This window comes from Sylvia atricapilla, chromosome 24, assembly GCF_009819655.1.
Source record: "Sylvia atricapilla isolate bSylAtr1 chromosome 24, bSylAtr1.pri, whole genome shotgun sequence".
NCBI lineage: Eukaryota > Metazoa > Chordata > Aves > Passeriformes > Sylviidae > Sylvia > Sylvia atricapilla.
Window position 1 is genome coordinate 2,111,401 of NC_089163.1, and position 18,495 is coordinate 2,129,895.

General features: G+C 62.7%; 2 protein-coding genes across 3 annotated transcripts in view; one reads left to right on the plus strand and one right to left on the minus strand.

Annotated features, from left to right (window-relative positions):
• Nucleotides 1-15,089, minus strand: part of TINAGL1 (tubulointerstitial nephritis antigen like 1) — a 205,568-nt gene extending 190,479 nt beyond the window's left edge. Inside the window, exons 1-12 of one of the 2 annotated variants that reach the window (XR_010745326.1) lie at nt 15,063-15,089; nt 14,077-14,399; nt 13,366-13,429; nt 11,761-11,853; nt 11,544-11,658; nt 10,147-10,270; nt 9,913-10,063; nt 8,860-9,043; nt 8,531-8,576; nt 7,996-8,119; nt 7,555-7,600; nt 6,543-7,422 (exon numbers count right to left, since the gene is read on the minus strand). Coding sequence is in view for 1 of the 2 variants with exons in the window: in XM_066335345.1 (XP_066191442.1) it covers nt 7,282-7,422; nt 7,555-7,600; nt 7,996-8,119; nt 8,531-8,576; nt 8,860-9,043; nt 9,913-10,063; nt 10,147-10,270; nt 11,544-11,658; nt 11,761-11,853; nt 13,366-13,429; nt 14,077-14,389 (1,401 nt within the window). In the remaining variant the exon portion in view is untranslated. Of the gene's footprint in view, nt 1-6,290; nt 7,423-7,554; nt 7,601-7,995; nt 8,120-8,530; nt 8,577-8,859; nt 9,044-9,912; nt 10,064-10,146; nt 10,271-11,543; nt 11,659-11,760; nt 11,854-13,365; nt 13,430-14,076; nt 14,400-15,062 lie in introns of those variants that run through there. The other variant, XM_066335345.1, reaches the window with a different exon arrangement.
• On the plus strand, nt 778-4,221 carry PEF1 (penta-EF-hand domain containing 1). The gene is made up of 5 exons (XM_066335354.1): nt 778-824; nt 1,280-1,499; nt 2,071-2,226; nt 2,690-2,833; nt 3,326-4,221. The coding sequence occupies exons 1-5, from the start codon at nt 807-809 to the stop codon at nt 3,553-3,555; spliced, it is 768 nt and encodes a 255-aa protein (XP_066191451.1). The 5' UTR covers nt 778-806; the 3' UTR covers nt 3,556-4,221.
• Nucleotides 15,090-18,495: the final 3,406 nt, after the last annotated feature.

Sequence of the window (18,495 nt, forward strand, 5' to 3'; positions counted from 1 at the left end):
ATGGGGGAATCCCAGTCCTGATCCCAGCGGATCCCGGCTCTGTCTCAGGGGCAATCCCTGGTTTGGGGATATCCCAGCCCCATTCCTGGGGACACCCCGCTCTCATCCCAGCACATCCCAGCCCTGTCCCCAGCAGATCTGTGATCTGGTGAGATCCCTGTCTTGCCTCTGGAGGAATCCCAAACTAATTCCCGTGGCCATCCCATCTCTCAGCTTGTGGAGACTCTCGCCCTACTCTCAGGCTGACCCCAGCCCTGCTCTTGGGCTGAGCCTGATCACGCCTGGAATTCCCGGGAATGCCAGCCCACCATGGCAGCCCTGCTCCTAGAGGGATCTCGCTCCTGCCGTCAGCGGAACTCCAGCCATCGTTTTGTGGGGTCTCCAGCCCCACTCCCAGGCTGACCCTGGCCGCACTCCTGGGCTGATCCCGGATGAGCTCCCGGGGAATTCCAGCTCGGATCCCGGGGAATTCCAGCTCGGATCCCGGGGAATTCCAGCCCGGATCCCGGGGAATTCCAGCCCCGATCCCGGGGAATTCCAGCCCCGATCCCGGGGGATTTCAGCCCCGATCCCGGGGGATTTCAGCCCCGATCCCGGGGGATTCCAGCCCCGATCCCGGGAATCTCCCGGCGCTATTCCCTCCTTCCCTGTGGGCCCCACCGCTCCCAGGCGCCGTTGCCGCTTTAAGGCGCGTCACCGCTCTGCCTCCGCCCCGCCCAGGGGGCGTGGTCGCCGGGCAGCACAGCCAATGGGCGCTTGGTCTTTCTGTGACGTCATCAGGGCGGGGCCGGGGCGGAGGAGCCGCTATGGCGTATCCGGGGCAGGTGCGGGAACGGGACCGGGACCGGGACCGGGATCGGGATCGGGATCGGGATCGGGATCGGGATCGGGATCGGGATCGGGATCGGGATCAGGGTCAGGGTCAGGGTCAGGGTCAGGGTCAGGGTCAGGGTCAGGACGGGGACCAGGAGTGGCAGCAGGGAGCAGGGCTGGGACCGGGACTGGGAATGGGACCCGGACCGGGATTGAGACCGGGATCGGGATCGGAGGAGCGGGAGGGAGCGGCGGCGGGGAGCCCCAACCGGGACAGGGAATGGGACGGGGGACCGGGACCGAAATCCGGAGCGGCGCCGAGGACCAGGCTCCGTGCTCGGGACTGTGACACCGGCACCGGGACTCTGACCGGGGGCGGGGATCGCACCGGGGACCGGTCTGGGAATGGGGACCGGGGGGGCGCGTAGGGGGTCCCGGGTGAGTGACATCTCTGTCCCCTCCCCAGGGCTACCCCGGCGCAGCACAGCCCCCCCCGGTCGGCCCCTACCCCGGCGGTCCCTACGGCGGGGGACCACCGCCGGGACCCTACGGGCAACCTCCACCGGGGGGTCCCTACGGCGGGGGGCCACCCCCGGGACCCTACGGGCAACCTCCACCGGGGGGTCCCTACGGAAGCCCCTACGGCGGCCCCCAGCCCGGGCCCTACGGCGGGGCGGCCCCGGGAGGTGAGTCCGGGGGTCTCCTGTCGCGGTTCCCGGGGCAGGGCTGGGCAGCGATGAGGGTCCCCAGCCCGGTGCCCGGCGGAGTTGAGGATGTCCCCAGCTCAGCAAAAGCCACCAGCAGCATGAAACTCGATGTCCCAGTTTATTATTTTGAAATCCTGGAGGAGGAGGAGGAGGAAGAGAAGGAAGAGGAGGAGGGAAAAGAGAAAGAGGAGGAGGGAAAATAGAAAGAGGAGGAGGGAAAAGAGAAAGAGGAGGAGAAGGAGGAAAAGGAAGTGGCAGGCAGCCCTATAACTTTACACCCCACATCCGTCCCCCGGTGCTCGGGGTTTGGGGGGCAGCCCCTCTCCATCCCGCAGCTCCTCCGGGCTCCGATTCCCATCCCGCTCCCAGCTCCAGCCGCTCCGTGCCCATCCCAGCCCTTCCTGCCCTGGTTTCCCGGGATTTCACCGGCCTGTAAAAACCCGTGGGAGGAGAAGCTCTGCCCGGCCCTGGGAGCCACCCCCGGGGGCCAGCCCAGCGCCTGGCCTGTCCCAGGGGAAGGTGACAGTCCTGATGGCTTCTCCCCACGCAGGGAATGCCCCTCCAGGCGTGGATCCCGAGGCGTTTTCCTGGTTCCAGACGGTGGATACGGATCACAGCGGCTTCATCTCCGTCAAGGAGCTGAAGCAGGCGCTGGTCAACAACAACTGGTCCTCGTTCAACGATGAGACCTGTCTGCTCATGATCAGTGAGTTTGGGATCTCCTGACGCTCTTGCTGGTGTTTAATCCGGTTGGTTTGGGTTTGGGGTGAAGCCCATTGCGGCAGAATTCCCCTTTTCCCTGGGTGTCGCTCCCTGCCGGAGCTGGGCAAACCAGAGCAGCTCCCATGAGTGAAGGGCCCAAAATCCTGCTTGGGAAAGGAAATCCCAACTCTGCACAAGCCCCAGATCCCAGCAAACAGGGAGGAAAGGGAATAAAAACCCAAAAAATCCCAAGACTGCCCCAGAGCTTGCCCCAACCTCAGCTTTTGGTGCCGTTTCTTACCAGCCTTGGGGGTTGAATGGTCCCATCCCTCAGAGCCCTGCTGAGGGGGGATTTGGGGATCAGAGCAGGATTCCGGGGAGCCGTGGCGTGGGATCCCGAGCTCTCTGGAAGTTCCTGCAGCTTTTCCCTCCCCTCCTTGCCCTGTTGCTGCTCCTCCCGTGCCCAGACATGTTCGACAAGACGCGGTCGGGGCGCATCGACGTCTACGGCTTCTCCGCCCTGCTGCGCTTCATCCAGCAGTGGAGGAGCCTCTTCCAGCAGTATGACAGGGATCAATCCGGCTCCATCAGCTTCAGCGAGCTCCAGCAAGGTGGGTGAGGGCCAGAGGAACCAGCCTGGCCTGGCTTGATCCTCCTCACAGCCACTGCCTGGCTCCGTTCCCAGCTGGAAACTGGAATTCCTCCTGGAGTGGTCCGGGCTGGGGGGCTCTGAGATCCTTTGGGATGCTTCTCAAACAGCTTGGGAATTATCCACGGGATGAAGCAGGTTGACACGGGGGACAGGAGGTGGTGAGCTGCAGCAGGGCTGAGGCACAGACTTCCTTTAGGAAGCCCGGAATTCCCCCTCAACAATTTGTGGATTTTTTGGGGAGGAGCTCTTGGGTGTGTGTGAAGGTAAAAAAAAAAAACAAAACCAAAAAACGCTTGGAATTTGTAGTTTGATTCCTCTGGAGAGCCCTGCCCTGTGCACACCCTGAGTGGGAATGGTGGTGGGAGTGGGAGATGGAGCATTTGGGACATGAGGACACTCCCCCTTCCCTTTGGGATAGGTTTAATCCGATTTTTTTTTTTCTTGCTGCCAGCTTTCTCCCAGATGGGTTACAACCTGAGCCCGCAGTTCAGCCAGCTGCTGCTGGCCCGGTATTCCCAACGTTCCCCCAATCCCAGTATCCAGCTGGACAGGTTCATCCACATCTGCATGCAGCTGCAGAGCCTCACCGACGCCTTCCGCGAGAAGGACACGGCTCTGCAGGGAAACGTCCGCCTCAGCTACGAGGATTTCCTCTCCATGGTGGTCACCAGGATGCTCTGAAATCCCCACTGGGAATTCTGGAGCACTCCAAGAGCTTCAGCCATCCTCATCTTCCCTCTTCTCTGAGAGTTCTCCCCTCAACTGGGGCCAAATTTCCTAAATCCTGCTGGGGATTTTCCTGGCTTTATCCTTTGTGTCCCTTCTGTGGGAGTGGGGAGGAATCCCCATGCCAAAGTGGGGCAGCCAAAGCAGCTTAGAGCCGTGCCAGCCCCAAATTCCAGCCTCATCCCGAGGTGCCTGCAGCAGAACGTCCCTGGTTTGGGGAGGGAAAAGCTGAGCCTTGGCTTTGGAAGCAGCAGGAAAAGGGGAGAAAGTGAGGACAGAGCTCCTTCCTTCCCTCCCTGAGTGTCCTGGGGTGACATCCCACCCCTGGGAATGTTCTCCTGGGGGTCTGGGGTCACATGCCACCCCTGGGAATGTTCTCCTGGGGTCTGGGGTCACATCCCACCCCTGGGAATGTTCTCCTGGGGTCTGGGGTCACGTCCCACCCCTGGGAATGTTCTCCTGGGGGGTCTCATCCCTGTTTCTCCGGGGGCTGCAGGAATGGGATGTGCTGCTGCAGCCCCACGGGGTCGTCTCCTCGCTGTTGCCAATCCTGAAGCCAAATCCAGACAATTAGAGCTCAAATTTTTTTCCAGCTTTGGAATAAAAGGTGTTTGCTCCGGCTGCTCTGTGGTCTCTGTGTCCAGGAGGGGGCTCCAGGGGACATCAGGTGCCTCCTGTCACCCTTGGTGACACCAGGGGACACGTCCTGTTCCTCTCTCCCTGGGCAAAATTCCCTAAAATCAATGCTTAGGAATTTCATGTCAAAATATTAAAATAATGAAGGACTGGGGAGCTGCTGAGGCACAGAAAAATCCAACCAACGCCCAAATTTTCTTCCCAGGTGACGTCCAGGGGCTGAACCTGGAATTTGCCCTGAGGAATCTCCAGATTTGAAGGAATTCTCAGGGAATAAAAGGTGACAAGGTCTGAGATGAGAGGGAAGGGCCCAGCTCGGTGTGTTCTGTGACCTCGGGGTTTTCCAGCCCGGGGCAGGACTGGCTGTTCCCGACCAGCCCCGAGCATTCCGAGGATATTTCTGCCCTGAGAATTTCCAATATTTCTATTGAGTCAGAGCTCAGCCTGGTTTGAGGCAGAGGAGGCTGTAAATATATCTATAAATATGCGTTTTATGCACTCATATATATAATATATGTATTATATGTATTCATATATTATATATAAATATGTGTAAAATACATACCTGTAATATATATATAAAAACACATATATATAAAAACACATATATATATATATATATATATATATATATATATATATATATATATATATATATATATATACAGGCATTTTATATATATACAGGCATTTAATATATATATAAATATGGATGTACATATATACACATAAACATATAACAACTGTTTACATGTAAATATATATAAAGGCATGTGTTTAAATATATATGTGTACATGTAAATACGTACACGCACTTGTACATATTATAGATACTATATATAATACAGTATATATAAAATATATAGTATGTAATAGATATTATTTTATACATATCTTTTATATGTTGTATATAATGTATTATTTATATATCCTATGTATTATATATAGTATATATAGTATGCAGACTGTATGTTAAATGGGTGTGGTGACATGTACAAAAATAGACATATAAAAATATATACAGGGTTTTTTTTGCATATATATCAATATACAGGTATATATACACATATATCTATATCTATATATATAGATACAGTATATAAACATATAGATATAATATCTATGTATAGATATACATAGATATATTGATACATATATCAATCTATATCTATAGGGGGGTATTCATGTCTGAAAACAAAAAACCAAACAGGGACCTTTGTGTATATACATATATATATATACACACACAGACATATCTATACACCTCTATATCTCCATCTCTACATATAAATACATATTTTAAATATATATATAAATATTCTATGTTATTATAAATATTATATATAATTCTATATTTTCATATATGCATAATATATATGTATATTATATATACACTGCATTATATACATGATATAAAAGATTCATTATATGTTATGTACTGTATATAATATATAATATAAATATTATATATAACATTTATCTATTTAGATTATATATACACACACGCAGAGCCCTGCAGTTGCAGGAAGCCACCACCAGGTGGCACCGCACCCCGCACTGTGTGTCCCCGTCGGGGACCCGGGGGTGACCCGAGGGAGGGGACACGGAAAGGGACAGGGACCGCCAGGACAAGGAGACAACAGCCCCAGCGCCACCCCCGGCATGGCGCGGGGTGGCTGTGGGGACACGGGGGCGGGTGGTGACACGCCTGGATGTGGTGGCACATCTCACTGCGGTGGCACCTCTCACTGTGGTGGCCGCGGTGGCACAGCCAGCTGCACGGTGGCTGTGGTGACAATACAGTGGTACGCCAGGGTGCGGTGGCACAGCCGTGGTGACCCTCCTGGCCGAGGTGACGGCCCTGGTGGCCCTGGTGGCCCTGCGCGTGCCCCGCGCTGGCCGCGGTGACCGGAGCGGCGGGGCCGGAAAGTGGACAATGAGCGGGGCCTTATCTCACCCCCCCAGCCCTTCCCGAGGCCACCAAGGGCCCCCCCACACGGAGGTGACAAGGGGCCACGTGTCCCCCTCGGAGCACTGAGTCCACCCTTTTGGGCTCTGAGGCTTCCATAACTTTATTTACAAACGATAAAAAGCAAAATAAATACAAAAAAAAAAAAAAGTCTTTTAAAAGTACAGCCCTTGGGGTGTGTGTGGGGGGGTTGTGGGGGGTGGTCCCGGGCTGTGCTGGCTGCGTGGACCCCACCAGGACGGGGACACCACGGGGCTGAGCCCTCCCTTGTCCCTGCTGTCCCCAAGGGGGTGGCAGGGTCATAGCACCATAGGGACGGGCTTGGTGGGGGGGGGACCCCATCCTGGCGACACCCAGCCCTGGGGGCTCAGGGGACCCCCCCGGTGGGTTTTGTCACAGCCCCAGCTCCAGCACTGCCCTGCTGGGGGGAGCTGGTGGGGCCAGGACGGGCAGGAATATTGGGGGGGGTCCCTTCCCAACCCCATCCCTCGGGAAAAGGGGAATGCCACAGCTCCAGCCGCGCTGGGAGGGGATGCAGCTGCCTTTGAAGAGCCCCCCGCCGCCAGCGCAGCCCAGCCGAGCCCGGGGCAGGGGGGATTAGCCGGTAAATCCCAGCGGGAGAGCGGAGCAGCCCCCGGGGCAGCCCCCACCTACGCCCCACTGCACCCAGCCGCTGTGTCAGCACGGCGGGGACAGCAGCCCCCCGGCCAGGGGACACAGGGGACAGCAGCCCCCTGGTCAGGGGACACTGGGGACAGCAGACCCCTGGCCGGGGGACACAGGTGACAGCGCCAAACCCCTGGTCAGGGGACACAGGGGACACAGGGGATAGCAGCCCCCCGGCCGGGGGACACAGGGGACACAGGGGACAGCAGCCCCCTGGCTAGGGGACACACGGGACAGTGCCAGGCCCCCAGCCAGGGGACACAGAGGACAGCGCCAGCCCCCTGGGTCAGGGGACACGGGACAGCGCCAGCCCCCCGGCCAGGGGACACAGAGGACAGCGCCAGCCCCCCCTGCCCGCCGCGCTGCGGGGCTCACGGAGCTGGCTGGGGCCGCAGTGGGGACAAGGGACATCACTTGTGGGGCATGTCCTCCATGCTGACGCGGCCCCAGACGCCCACCACGAAAGTCTCCACCTCGCACTCGTTGACGCCGCGGGCGATGCGAAAGTGGCCGCCCTCGCCCCACGCCGTGCCCCACGAGTTGGCCGCCGTCTGCAGAGGGGACAGGGGACACTCTCAGCGTGGTGACAAACCCCGCCCCGACACCAAGCTGGACCCCACATGGGAGCGGGGAAGCTGCAGCACCCCACGGCTGAGCCGCCCCAAACTCCCCCAAACACTCACCCAGTATTTTTGGGTCTGGCCATCAGGCAGCTGCTCCTCTCCCCACCTGCAGCGGGACAGGACAGTGAGGGGGACGCCCCAGGCACCCTAAAACTGTGGGATCCCCCCACCCAGCACCCCGGGGTGGGATATGGGGGGTGCTGGCCCTGCTCATTTCCTGCCCCCGGCGCCTCCTCAGGGCCAGGCCGAGGTTTTGACATCCGCTCCAGGAATAGGGGCAGGAATATTTAGCCACGGCAGGAGGAAGGAAACACGGGCTCAGAGGGGCAGCCTGCCCTCAGACCTGACTCTCCTCCTTCCAGGGTGCTGAGCGCCTCACTCGTGTCCCTTGTGCCACCATTCCCTTTTCTGCTTCCTCTCCCAGCTTGGGGACATTTCTCCCACCCTGACCAACCCTCTCTGCCCTTCCCCGGATCCCCCCCGGGTCACCCCCGCTCCTACCCGGTGATTTTGACAGAGTGAGTCCCGTGTCTCTGGTGCTTCGGCCCCTTGCCCTCGGCCACCGGCGTGTGCCGGTAGATCCCGCTCTTGTACATGAAGAAATCCTCGTGCACCTCCAGGATGGCTGCGGGGAGAGGGACAGGGTTTGGGGACATTGCCACTGTCCCTAAGGAAGGTGGGGGACACGGGCACAGGGGGCACGGGGGGTATGGCATTCCCAGTGGGAGGGAAAGGCGGCAGCCGGATCCTCCCCGGGGCCATGCAACAACACTCGAGGAGGTTTCAAAAAGAAAAAAAAAAAATTATTGAGTTAAACAAATGCAGCTGCCAAGACGGTGATTAAATCTCAGGAGTTAATGAGCAACCAGCCCAGTGCCCGCTGGGGTGGGCAGCGTGACGGGCACTGGGGCAGCAGCTGAGGGGGGTCTGACTCCAACCACAGCTCCCCCAGCCCGGACAGAGCAGTTTTTTCTCCCCCAAATTGTTCCCCCAGCATTTTGGGGTGCACAGAGGGGTGTCCCCGCCAGCTCCTTACCTTGCACCGGGCCGTTCTCCATCAGCTCCTTCATGATCTCCTTCTCCTGCAAGCACAGAACCGGGTGGCACCGAGTGGCATCGGGTGACAGCAGGGCCAGGACCCCCGAGACTGCCCTCCCCACCCCCAGGGATGCAGCAGAGCTGCTCCAGCACCCACTGGAAACTATTTTGGAGATGCCAGAGGTGCAGGAGCCGCTCCCCCAAGGCTCCGCAGAGGGGTTTTCCCAGCCGCATTCCCAAAGTCGGTTTTCCCAGGTAAAGCAGCCCGAGCCAAGCCCCTTCTCCCCGCTCCCCGCGGCTCCCGCTCCGCCCCGGCCCGGCGCTCACGCTGGAGGAGAGGCGGTAGGCGGGGGTGGACTGGTAGATCTCGTTGGAATGGGTCTGGGGGTTGGGGCAGCGCGCTGTCGCCTGTCGCTTGCCGCGGCCCGTGGAGCGGCTGTGCATCATGCAGGGCGGGGCCGCCGGCTGGCTCTGCTGGCTCGTGAACGGGTAGCACTCGTCTGTCACCACCCTGAGCACGGGGACAGCGAGGTAGGAGGGGAAGGACCACGCGGCTCCATCCTCATCCCAAACTCCACTGCCATCCTCATCCCAATACCAGACCTACTCTTCACCCCTGTACCAAATCCCTCTTCCATCCCCATCCCAATCCCGACTTCCATCTTAACCCCAAACCCCACTCCCATCTCCACTCTGATGGCCACTCCCATCCCTATCCCAAACCCCATTGCCCATCCCTGTCCCAAACCTCACTGCCCATCCCTGTCCCAAACCTCACTGCCCATCCCTGTCCCAAACCCCACTGTCCGTCCCCGTCCCAACCCCACACTGTTTCTCCCCATCCCAGACCCACTGCCCATCCCCCTCCCAAACCCCCACTGTCCATCCCCGTCCCAAACCCCACCGCCCATCCCCAAACCTGACTGTCCATCCCTATCCCAAACCCCACACTGTCCATCCCCATCCCAAACCCCACACTGTCCATCCCCATCCCAAACCCCACACTGTCCATCCCCATTCCAAACCCCACTGCCCATCTCTATCCCAATCCCCACTGCCCATCCCTATCCCAATCCCCACTGCCCATCCCTATCCCAATCCCCACTGCCCATCCCTATCCCAAACCCCACTGCCCATCCTTATCCCAAACCTCACTGCCCATCCCTGTCCCAAACCCCACACTGTCCATCCCCGTCCCAGACCCCACTGTCCGTCCCCGTCCCAGACCCCACTGTCCCACCTCTCCAAGGGACAGGACGAACACGGGGATCTTCTGGGCTCTCCCCAGGTGACCAGAGCCTCAGCCCCCCTTTACCCCACCTCACCCCAACCCCACTGACACCACCCTGTCCCCAGTGACCCCACGCCATCCCCACTGACCCCCGTCTCCGCAGGTACCACCAGGCTCCGTCCAGACGCCCCCCGCTGCAGCCGCGCTGGTTGCGGGTGTCACAGGACAGCAGGTTCTGCGGGGACAGCGCGGGGGTCATGTGTCCCATGGAGTGGATGGAGATGCGGTCCGAGGCCACGGCTGGGAGGGGCGGCAGGTCAGCGGGAGGCGGTTCTGTCGCCTGTCCCCGCTGTCCCCGCCCAGCCCGGCCCGGGCCCGCTCACCGGCCGTGGAGAACGCCCAGGAGCCGGCGCAGTTTCCCTGGTCCAGCGGCTCGTGGATCATCCCGGGCCACTTGGCTGCGGCGTCGAAGTGACGAGGCAGCACCTCGTTGGAGTCCATGTTCATCTGTGGGGCAGAGCAGGGGGGGCTGAGCTAATCGGGACCCCCCGGCTCCTCCTGGCATCCCGGGGTGTCCCCTGAGGTGGTCCCCAGCCAGCTTTAGTGTCCCCCAGCCCCACTGTGGGACCCCTGAACCTCCTCCTGCCATCCCGGGGTGTCCCCTGAGATGGTCCCCAGCCAGCTTTAGTGTCCCTCAGACTCCTGTTCTCCTCCTGCCACCCCAGCCATCCTCTGAGCAGTGTCCCCACCCAGGTTTTGTGTCCCCCAGCCTCACTGTGAAACCCCTCAGGACAGGGATGTCACCATCAGTGACAAAGATTTGGGTTCTCTTTTATCCCAGAAAAACCACACCCCTGAATTTTCCCTAAATTTGGGTTCCACAGCCCCAGCAGCTCCTTAGAGAACACCAGGAATGTGTGTCCCATCCCGGACCCCAGCAAGGCCCTTGGGGTGTGGGTGACACAGCCCCTCACGGTGTCCTGTGACCCAGTCCTTGGTGGCCACCCCGAGGGGACAGCTGTGGGTGACACAGCCCCTCAAGGTGGCTACCAGGAGGGGACATTCGTGGGTGACACAGCCCCTCGGGGTGGCCACTGAGCTGTGGGTGACACAGCCCCTCATGGTGACCAGTGAGCTCTGGATGACAAATCTCCTCACAGTGGCCACCCCGAGGGGACATCTGTGGGTGACACAGCCCCTCAGGGTGACCACTGAGCTGTGGGTGACACAGCCCCTCAGGGTGGCCATCCAGAGGGGACGTTTGTGGGTGACACAGCCCCTCAGGGTGGCCTCTGGCCCAGCCTTTCCGTTCAGGACCGGGGACCTGCCCCCTCCCCGACCTTCCTGGGGAGGACACAGCCACAACTCCCCGGCTTCTCCCAGCTCAGGAAGCGCCTCTAAAATTAACCCTCAGGCTCCGGAGCTCCGGGCTGCACCAAGCTCTGCCGGCACCCCGGGGACCCCCGGCCGTGGGTGCCCACCCCGGCTGTGGGTGAGGGCAGAGGCAAAAGCGCTGGAGCAGGCGGCTCTGCTAAGTCAGCAGCGGCGGGGCCGGCGTTCCGATGGGAAACGAGCACGGAGGAGAGGGGGAAAAAACAACACTGGCAGCCCGGGGATTGTCCGGGGGAATTTGCTGAGCTGCTGTCTCCAAACACTGCTGGCTCTTCCCCCTGCCTGACCCCCTGGAAGCCCCTTCCCAGCCGTGGGGAATCGCTGGGACAGGCGGCGACAACCCTTGGCGTGCCTCAGTTTCCCTCCCGGCCCAGAGGTGGGGACTCACTTGCATCTCGTTCATGTTCATGACGGTGGGAGAGGGACGGAAGGTGCCCAGGCGGTGCCGGATCCCGTCCTCCAGGGTCATCCCCCAGAACTGGCTGTAGTTGGCGGCTCTCCAGCTGCGTGGGAAGAGGGGACACGGGTCAGGGGTCACTCCCCCAAAAAAAAAGCACCGAGGGCAGAAGCATCCCTGCCCCACCCTGGCCGCGCCCGGTGCTTACCCGTAATTGCCTCTATTGACGGCGTCGATCAGCTCCCCATCCATCAGGCAGGCGTGGTCCTCGCACTGCCACTGCCCTCCGGGCCCGCAGGTGCTGCAGAGGGGACAGCCGGTGACAAAGGATGTCCCCAAGGTGACCAGGGGCTCCTTGAGTGGGGTTGCCCCTCCCAAAGTGGGCAGCCAGCCAGGGGCTCAGGGCTACTTTAGAATGGTGGGCAGCCCTTTGGGTGACACCGAGTGGGGTCTGGGTGACCCCGAGTGGCCTCTGGGTGACCCTGGGAGCTGCCACCCCCCTCCCGCAGGAGCCTCGAGGGCAGACAGGGCACGGGATAGAAAATCAGCTGAAAACCTGCCAGGGTTACAGACATCACCGAGGGTCTGGACACCAGCCCGGGGCCCGGGGGTCAGGGCTGGGTGTCCCCATGAGTCACACAATGTGACCAGGTCACTCCACGGGGACAGCCGGGCTGTGGGGGGGGGTGTGGCGGGTCCCCTGGGGAGCCCCGGGCTGTGCTCCCCCCGTGCAGCCAGCAATGCTTGGCATGTTCTCTCCTGCACATTTCCCTTTTATGGAGAGGAGCGAGGCCGCAGCCACGGCCCAGACACCCCCCATGCCAATCCCGCCGGCAGCACCTGGATTCCAGCATTCCCCCATCCATCCCTGAGCGCTCCCGGCGCTCTGCCTCACACCTGGCCACCTGCGAGCACCTCAGGGTGCCACCAGCTGGGTGCTCCCACACCCTGCGTCACCTCACCGAGGTGTTTTTTCCCCCCATGCCACCCCCTCAACCACGGCGGGACCCCGGCAGGGATGGGGTAGGGGTGAAACGCGGCAGGAATTCCTGTTCTCCAGGCGCCAAGTGCGGGGGAGGAGGGTTTGGAGGAGAAGGTTTTCTCCCCTCCCCAGCGCTGCTGGGTCAGAGATGCTCCCGCAAGCCGCAGGGACATCGCGACAGCGACATTCCGCCGGGAGTGGGGACACTCTCCATCCCTGTGCCGCCATCCCGGGGATGCTCCAGGCTGCCCCGCCGCTGCGGGGAGGCTCGGGCTGCCTTTTCACCTGCACACACATGTTCACACACGTGTGCCCCTGCCCTCGCACACGCCCCAGACGCCGCCTTTGATTCCCCGCTTATCTGCCGCATCGCCCCGCCGGCTTCAACCCTCGTCTCCGGCAGCTTCTCTCGCCTGCAGGTTCCCCAATCCCCCACCTCCGGATGCCAGCAATACCGACATTCCCAGATAAACCTCCAGCAGCGAGCTCCGCCGGCACGGCCGGACTCTGGCACGAAACCCAAAGCGTCCCGTCAGGCTTGGGCAAGCCGGGCCGGGACCGGCGCGGCCAAAAACTCCCCTGGGGGCTGCTCGTGGTCCCGCCGGGGCGAGCGGCTCCCACGCAGGCATGCGCTGAAATTTGGGAGCGGCTCCAGGGCCCTTGGCTCCGAATTTGTTGGAGCAAAGGCGTTTTGGCAGCGGCTCCCACCACCCAGCTCGGGCCCCGCTCTCCACCGAGCCCTGAGGATTACAGGAGCCTCAGGGACGGCGACACCTTCCTCTGGTGACATGCTGGTGACACGCCACAGGTGGCCGCAGGTCATTCACTCACCACAGGTTGCAGTTCTCCCGGTACGTGGCTCCGGTGGGATAATGGAGTCCGGCACGGGCACAGCCTGGATGGGAACGGGAGAGCCCCTGGTGAGGGTCCCACCAGCACCCCCAGACCCCCGGGGGTACAAACCGAAGGGAAAAACAACTCAGTTCTTCAATCCAGGCAGGTTCAATCCAGGCTGCGCCTTGGCACCTCCAAAATTATTCTTGGGGGTGCCCCACGGGGCAGGGTGGGAGCGGGGCTGGCTCGGCGCCGGGAGGGTTAAATGCTCTCCGGCGGGATAAAGGGGCCGGTTGTGCCCAGGAGCTGGCTCTGCTCCTCAGGCACTTCTGAGAGCGCCTTGTGCTGGGAGCTGGGGGCTGCCCGTGCCCCCTCCTCGCCCCCAGCTGCCGCCAGGGTTAAGCCAAGGCCAACATCTGCCTGCCCCAGACGTGACCGGGCAGGCTGGGACGGAGCCCCCGCATGTCCCCTCACGTCCCTGCTCTGCCCACAGGCGCTGAGGGGTCACGGGCTGCTCCCACACCTCATTTCCTAGGGGTCCATCCCCATCCTGGGACACCCTGTAGGAATTCTCACACCTCTGAGGGATCCAGAGCGACCCTGCAGCGAGGGCACGAACGCGGGGCGCCACATCCCTCACCCCAAAGAGCACCAGCAGCACCCCAGGGCCACCCCCCAGCACCCACAGCCGGGCTGGGCGCTCCTCACCTGAGGCTTTGGGGAAGGGCGGCGGGATGCCCAGGCAGTATTCCCAGAAGTCGGGGCAGCAGTCGGACACGGTGCGGTTGCAGAAGAGGTCGCAGTAGCACAGGGTGTCGTGGTAGGGCACGGTGCAGCCGTCGTCGCGGCCGTGGCAGCACACGTCCCCCCGCTGGCAGTAGGAGCCCCCGGCGTCGTAGATGCCGTGCTGGTACAAACCCGGCCCCAGCTCCCGGCGGGTGCGGACCCGGGAGGACAGGGCCACCTGGGCCACCAGGGCCACCAGCCAGAGGCACAGCAGGGCCCGCATGTCCCCGCTCATGTCCCCACACCTGCGGAGAGAGGGCGAGGAGGTGGCCGTGTGGGTGCTGCTGCTCCCACCCTGCCCTCGCCAGGCTCCTCGGAAACATTCCGGTTTTGTAACTCCCCTTGTGACCACGCAGCTCAACCTCCAAAACACTGCCCGCCATCGGAGGGGCCCCGTGCCCGCCCGCCCCTTCTCCAGCGGCTCCAAAAACAAACCTCTCCCTCGGGAAGGGGCTCCCCGGGACACTCGGGGGGGTTTCCCGGGGGCCGTTCCCATCGCCACCCCCGGTTCCCATCGCGGCCAGTGCGATGAGCTGCCAGGGCTCAGCCCGCGGGGCCGAGAGGGGGCTGATGGGGACCCCAAAAAAGCCGGTGGGGACATCCCGGGGGGCACACGGAGAGGGTCCCCCTCCTGCCGGGTCCCTCCCGCGGCCGCCTGCAGCGTGGGGGCTCCCGGGACCCCGGTAAAGCGGGGAGAGGCTGACCCGGGAGCCCACGGGGATCCCGCGGGGTGAGACCCCCGCCCCATTCCCGACCCTACCTGCCGCCCCCGCCGCTCAGAGACCGCGGGACAGGAGCTGGGGGTCCTCTGCTGAGATCCCTCACGGAACTCACGGGGCGGGACCCCCTCTCTAACCCCTCCTGGCACCCCCCCAGCCCCAGCCCAGCCCCCGGAGCCGGTGCCGTACCTGCCGCGCCCGCCGCTCCGCCGTCCCGTGCCCGCCGCCGGCTCCGCCGCTCCTTATAACCGCGCCCCGGCCCGGGGCGGAGCGCAGCGGGGCGGGGGTCGGGCCTGGGGTTTGTGGCCCCGTCGCTTTTAATCCCCGGCGACACCTCTGTCCCCACCGGTCCGGAGTGTCCCCAGCTCCTGATCCCCTCCCGGTGACCCCCCCCCCCGGCGCTGCCCTCGCCAAATTGGGGGTCCGTCCCTATTCCCCAAAAGTGTGGGGAGGAGGGGAAGGGAGGGCTGAGGAGGGGAGGGGTGTGGGGACAGCTCAGGGACACCCCAGGCCAGGGCATGAAGTTGGTGTCACTCGGGTCCCAGCCATGGACTCAGGGACCAGAACCGGGGGGTTTTGGCCGCCCCCCAAGCTCCAGTGTCTCCCCCCGCGGCACCAGCACCTGCTGCGGGACCTCAGCCGCCCACACTCGGGCCTCCTGCTGCCCCTGCCTCGGCGGGAGCATCTCCCGGAGCTGCCAGAGGATTCCTCGAGGATGCCTCACGGCAGCCAGGACGGGAGCAGCGCAGGACACGGGCCAGGGGCTCCCGGCTGAGCCCACGGGGGGATGCCGCGGCCAGGGTGGGCTTCACCCGGGGGACAGGAGTGGAAGTGGGGAGCCCCAGATCCCACCGGGCACGGGGGCTGCGTTCTCCCCGGGCCCCCGGGGGGCTCTGGGAGCCTGAACGAGGGTCTTGGGGAGCCCCACCCGCAGGCAGCGCTTCCAGGACTTTTCCTGTGAGCGCGTCCTTGGGCAGCGCAGAGCTGGAGGCCGGAGCTCGGCAGGAAGGAACTGAGTCCAGCCCAGAGTCCGAGCGTCTCCAGCATGACTGGACTCGTAGGAATCCGCAGTGAGTCACGAATTCCCTCAAGACCCCTGGAGAACAAAGCAAAGCCACTGGCACAAAGGACATCCCCGGCCGCTGCCCCGTGTCCCTGTGGCCCCGCCAGCTCGCTGACAGCTCAGAGGCGCTGCCGTGGGGCTCTGCGGGAGCGGTGACCGTTCCCGTAACCAGCCCGTCCCCCGGCAGCCGATAAGAGCCTCTGGCGCGGAGGCGGCAGCGGCCACAGTCCAAGTGTTTGGAGCATCATCCCCTCACCCCGTTCCTGCGGCTGGGCTCCGGCGGGACGCGGCCAGCTGGCCCTGCGAGGTCACAGTCCTCTCTCTGTGTCACTCTGACGCTGGTGTCTGTCCCCCCCCGCTCCTACGCGTGTCCCCTCTGCAGGGAGTGGCAGCCTGGGCGCACATGGGGCAGCCAAGGTGGAGGGGGACAAAGTCCTTGTCACCCTGTGCCCATGTGACGGCGGGAGGCAGAGCCGAGGGCTGGCACACACCCCTGCGCTGCCCGTGCCACCCTCCCGGCCGTGCCAGGGGAGGGGCAAGGTGCCAGGACCCCGTCCCCACTTCTCGGGGCCGTGGGGTGGCCCCACACCCGGCTGGGTTCACCCTGAACGCGCACGGGCTCTGTCCCCTGATGATCCCATTGTTACAGGGATAAATCCCCCCAAACCCACCCGGGAACGCTGCCCGCCCCCTGGGAACACAGCGCCCCTATGGTTTTTGGGGTGCTGCAGCGCCCCTCAAAGCCACCCCCCCAGGGATTGCACCCCACTCATCGGGCTCGGGGCGGATCCGGGGTGCTGACCCCCGGACCCCCATCCCGCTCTGGGGCGGTGTGAGCTGGGCAGGGAGCTGCTGACCCGCAGTGCTCGGCTCAGGGACAGTCCTGGAGCGAGTTTCTTGGCAGGAGGCAGCCAGGAAAGGCAGGGACCGACCCGCGGCTTCCTCCCGAGCCAGCGGCACGGGAAGGGGCCAGCTCAGCCCCCGATGTCGCAGGGTGGAGGACGTGTTGTCCCCGGGGGGTGCCAGCTCGCAGCCGTGGGGTGAAGCTTTGCTCTCCCTGGAGGGGCTTGGGGGGCTCCGGGGAAAGGCGCTCCGCCCTCCCCTCCCTGGGGTGGCCTTGGGGACATCGCAGCGTCGCCGCCGTTTTAGGGGGGGGGACACACCAAAGAAGTCGGTGGGGCACAGCCCTTCCCGGGGCAGCGACCCTTCCCGGTAAGGTGCCAAAAAAGGGTCACGTGTCCCTTTGGCGCGACATCAACCCTGAACCTGTCCCCACACACAGGATGGAGCTGGGGAGGGCGAGAGCTGGGATGTGAACCCCATCTCGGTGCGTTTCTGAAGCTTAAGGGGTCAGGGAGGCGTCCGGACATTTGTGTCCCCTGGCCGGACATTTGTGTCCCCTGGCCGGACGTCGCTGTCCCCTGGCCGCGGCTCTGCGGCAGGGCTGTGGTGCCACCTCTCGGGAGTTTCGGGACACAGACGGCGGCAGGCGGGCAGTCTCTACTCCAAATTTTAATGAAACAAATAAGTTAATGAAGTGAGGTAACTACAGGCGGCTCGGGGAGGGGGCTGCGGGGACCAGCCAGCCCCGGGCAGGGAGGGAAAGGGACTCCTAAGGGTTAATTCCTGCGTGCGGCTGCGGGCAAAGCTGTCACATGCACCTGGCCCCAGGGCCACCCAGCCGGTCGGCGCTGTCCCCTGGTGTCCCACCCCGCGGTGAGGGGTGCAGGGGCTGCAGGAGGAGGGTCTGGCACGGCCCGCGCTGGCCACATGCACTAACGGGGCGAGGACACGAGCAGGGCGGGGGTCCCCAATGCCCCGAGCAGAGGCACGGGAGAAGGGGGTGCGAATCCCACAGTCCGAATCCCGGAGAGGGGAGCAGCCCAGGACACATCCTGGCACTGTGGGGTCACCCCCGAGCCCCCCCCGAGCCTCGGCTGCGGCCCCAGCCCCGCGCTTTGGCACCACCCCAGGAACCAGCTCCAGGACCGGGAGGGACGCCGGTGTCGGGGATTGGGGCAGCGCGGGAGCTGTCGCGGCTCTGCTGTAGGTGACATGCAAGGACACCGCCCTGTCCCCACCAGGCAGGTCCCCTCCAGGCCCGGCCCGTGCTCCCCGGGCCGCAGAGGGGACAGGGACACGGGCAGGGACAAACCGAGCACGGGAGGGAATCCTCTGAGCGGCTGCAGGGACACAGAGGGAGGGGACACTCCTTGGGGACAGCGCCTGTGTCTGCACCCCTGCCATCCCCACAGCCCCCGCTCAGCTTCCTGCCTCCGGGGCCACCCATGGGTGGGGATTTTCCCCTCTCAGGGCCTCCAGGGCCCTCCAGGGCAGCCCAGGGAGCTGGCAGAGGGTTGCTTATTGCCTATGGCCCCTGGGGTTGCTCTTCCCAGGGATGTTGCATATTAAGACATTATTGCATAAATATATATATATATATATATATCTCCTATATATATATCGCCCTGGGAGCATGCACGGGCAGGCAGAAGGCTCTGCTGTGCTTCTGGAGAGCTGCAGCCTGGGGAGGGGGGACAGTCCCCTGTTCCCCGCACT

What these genes read in the sequence shown, in the direction of transcription:
- PEF1 (XM_066335354.1), top strand. An exon ending in CGGCGGGGCGGCCCCGGGAG is followed by an intron (nt 1,500 to 2,070) that starts GTGAGTCCGGGG and finishes CTCCCCACGCAG; the next exon opens with GGAATGCCCCTCCAGGCGTG. An exon ending in CTTCAGCGAGCTCCAGCAAG is followed by an intron (nt 2,834 to 3,325) that starts GTGGGTGAGGGC and finishes TCTTGCTGCCAG; the next exon opens with CTTTCTCCCAGATGGGTTAC.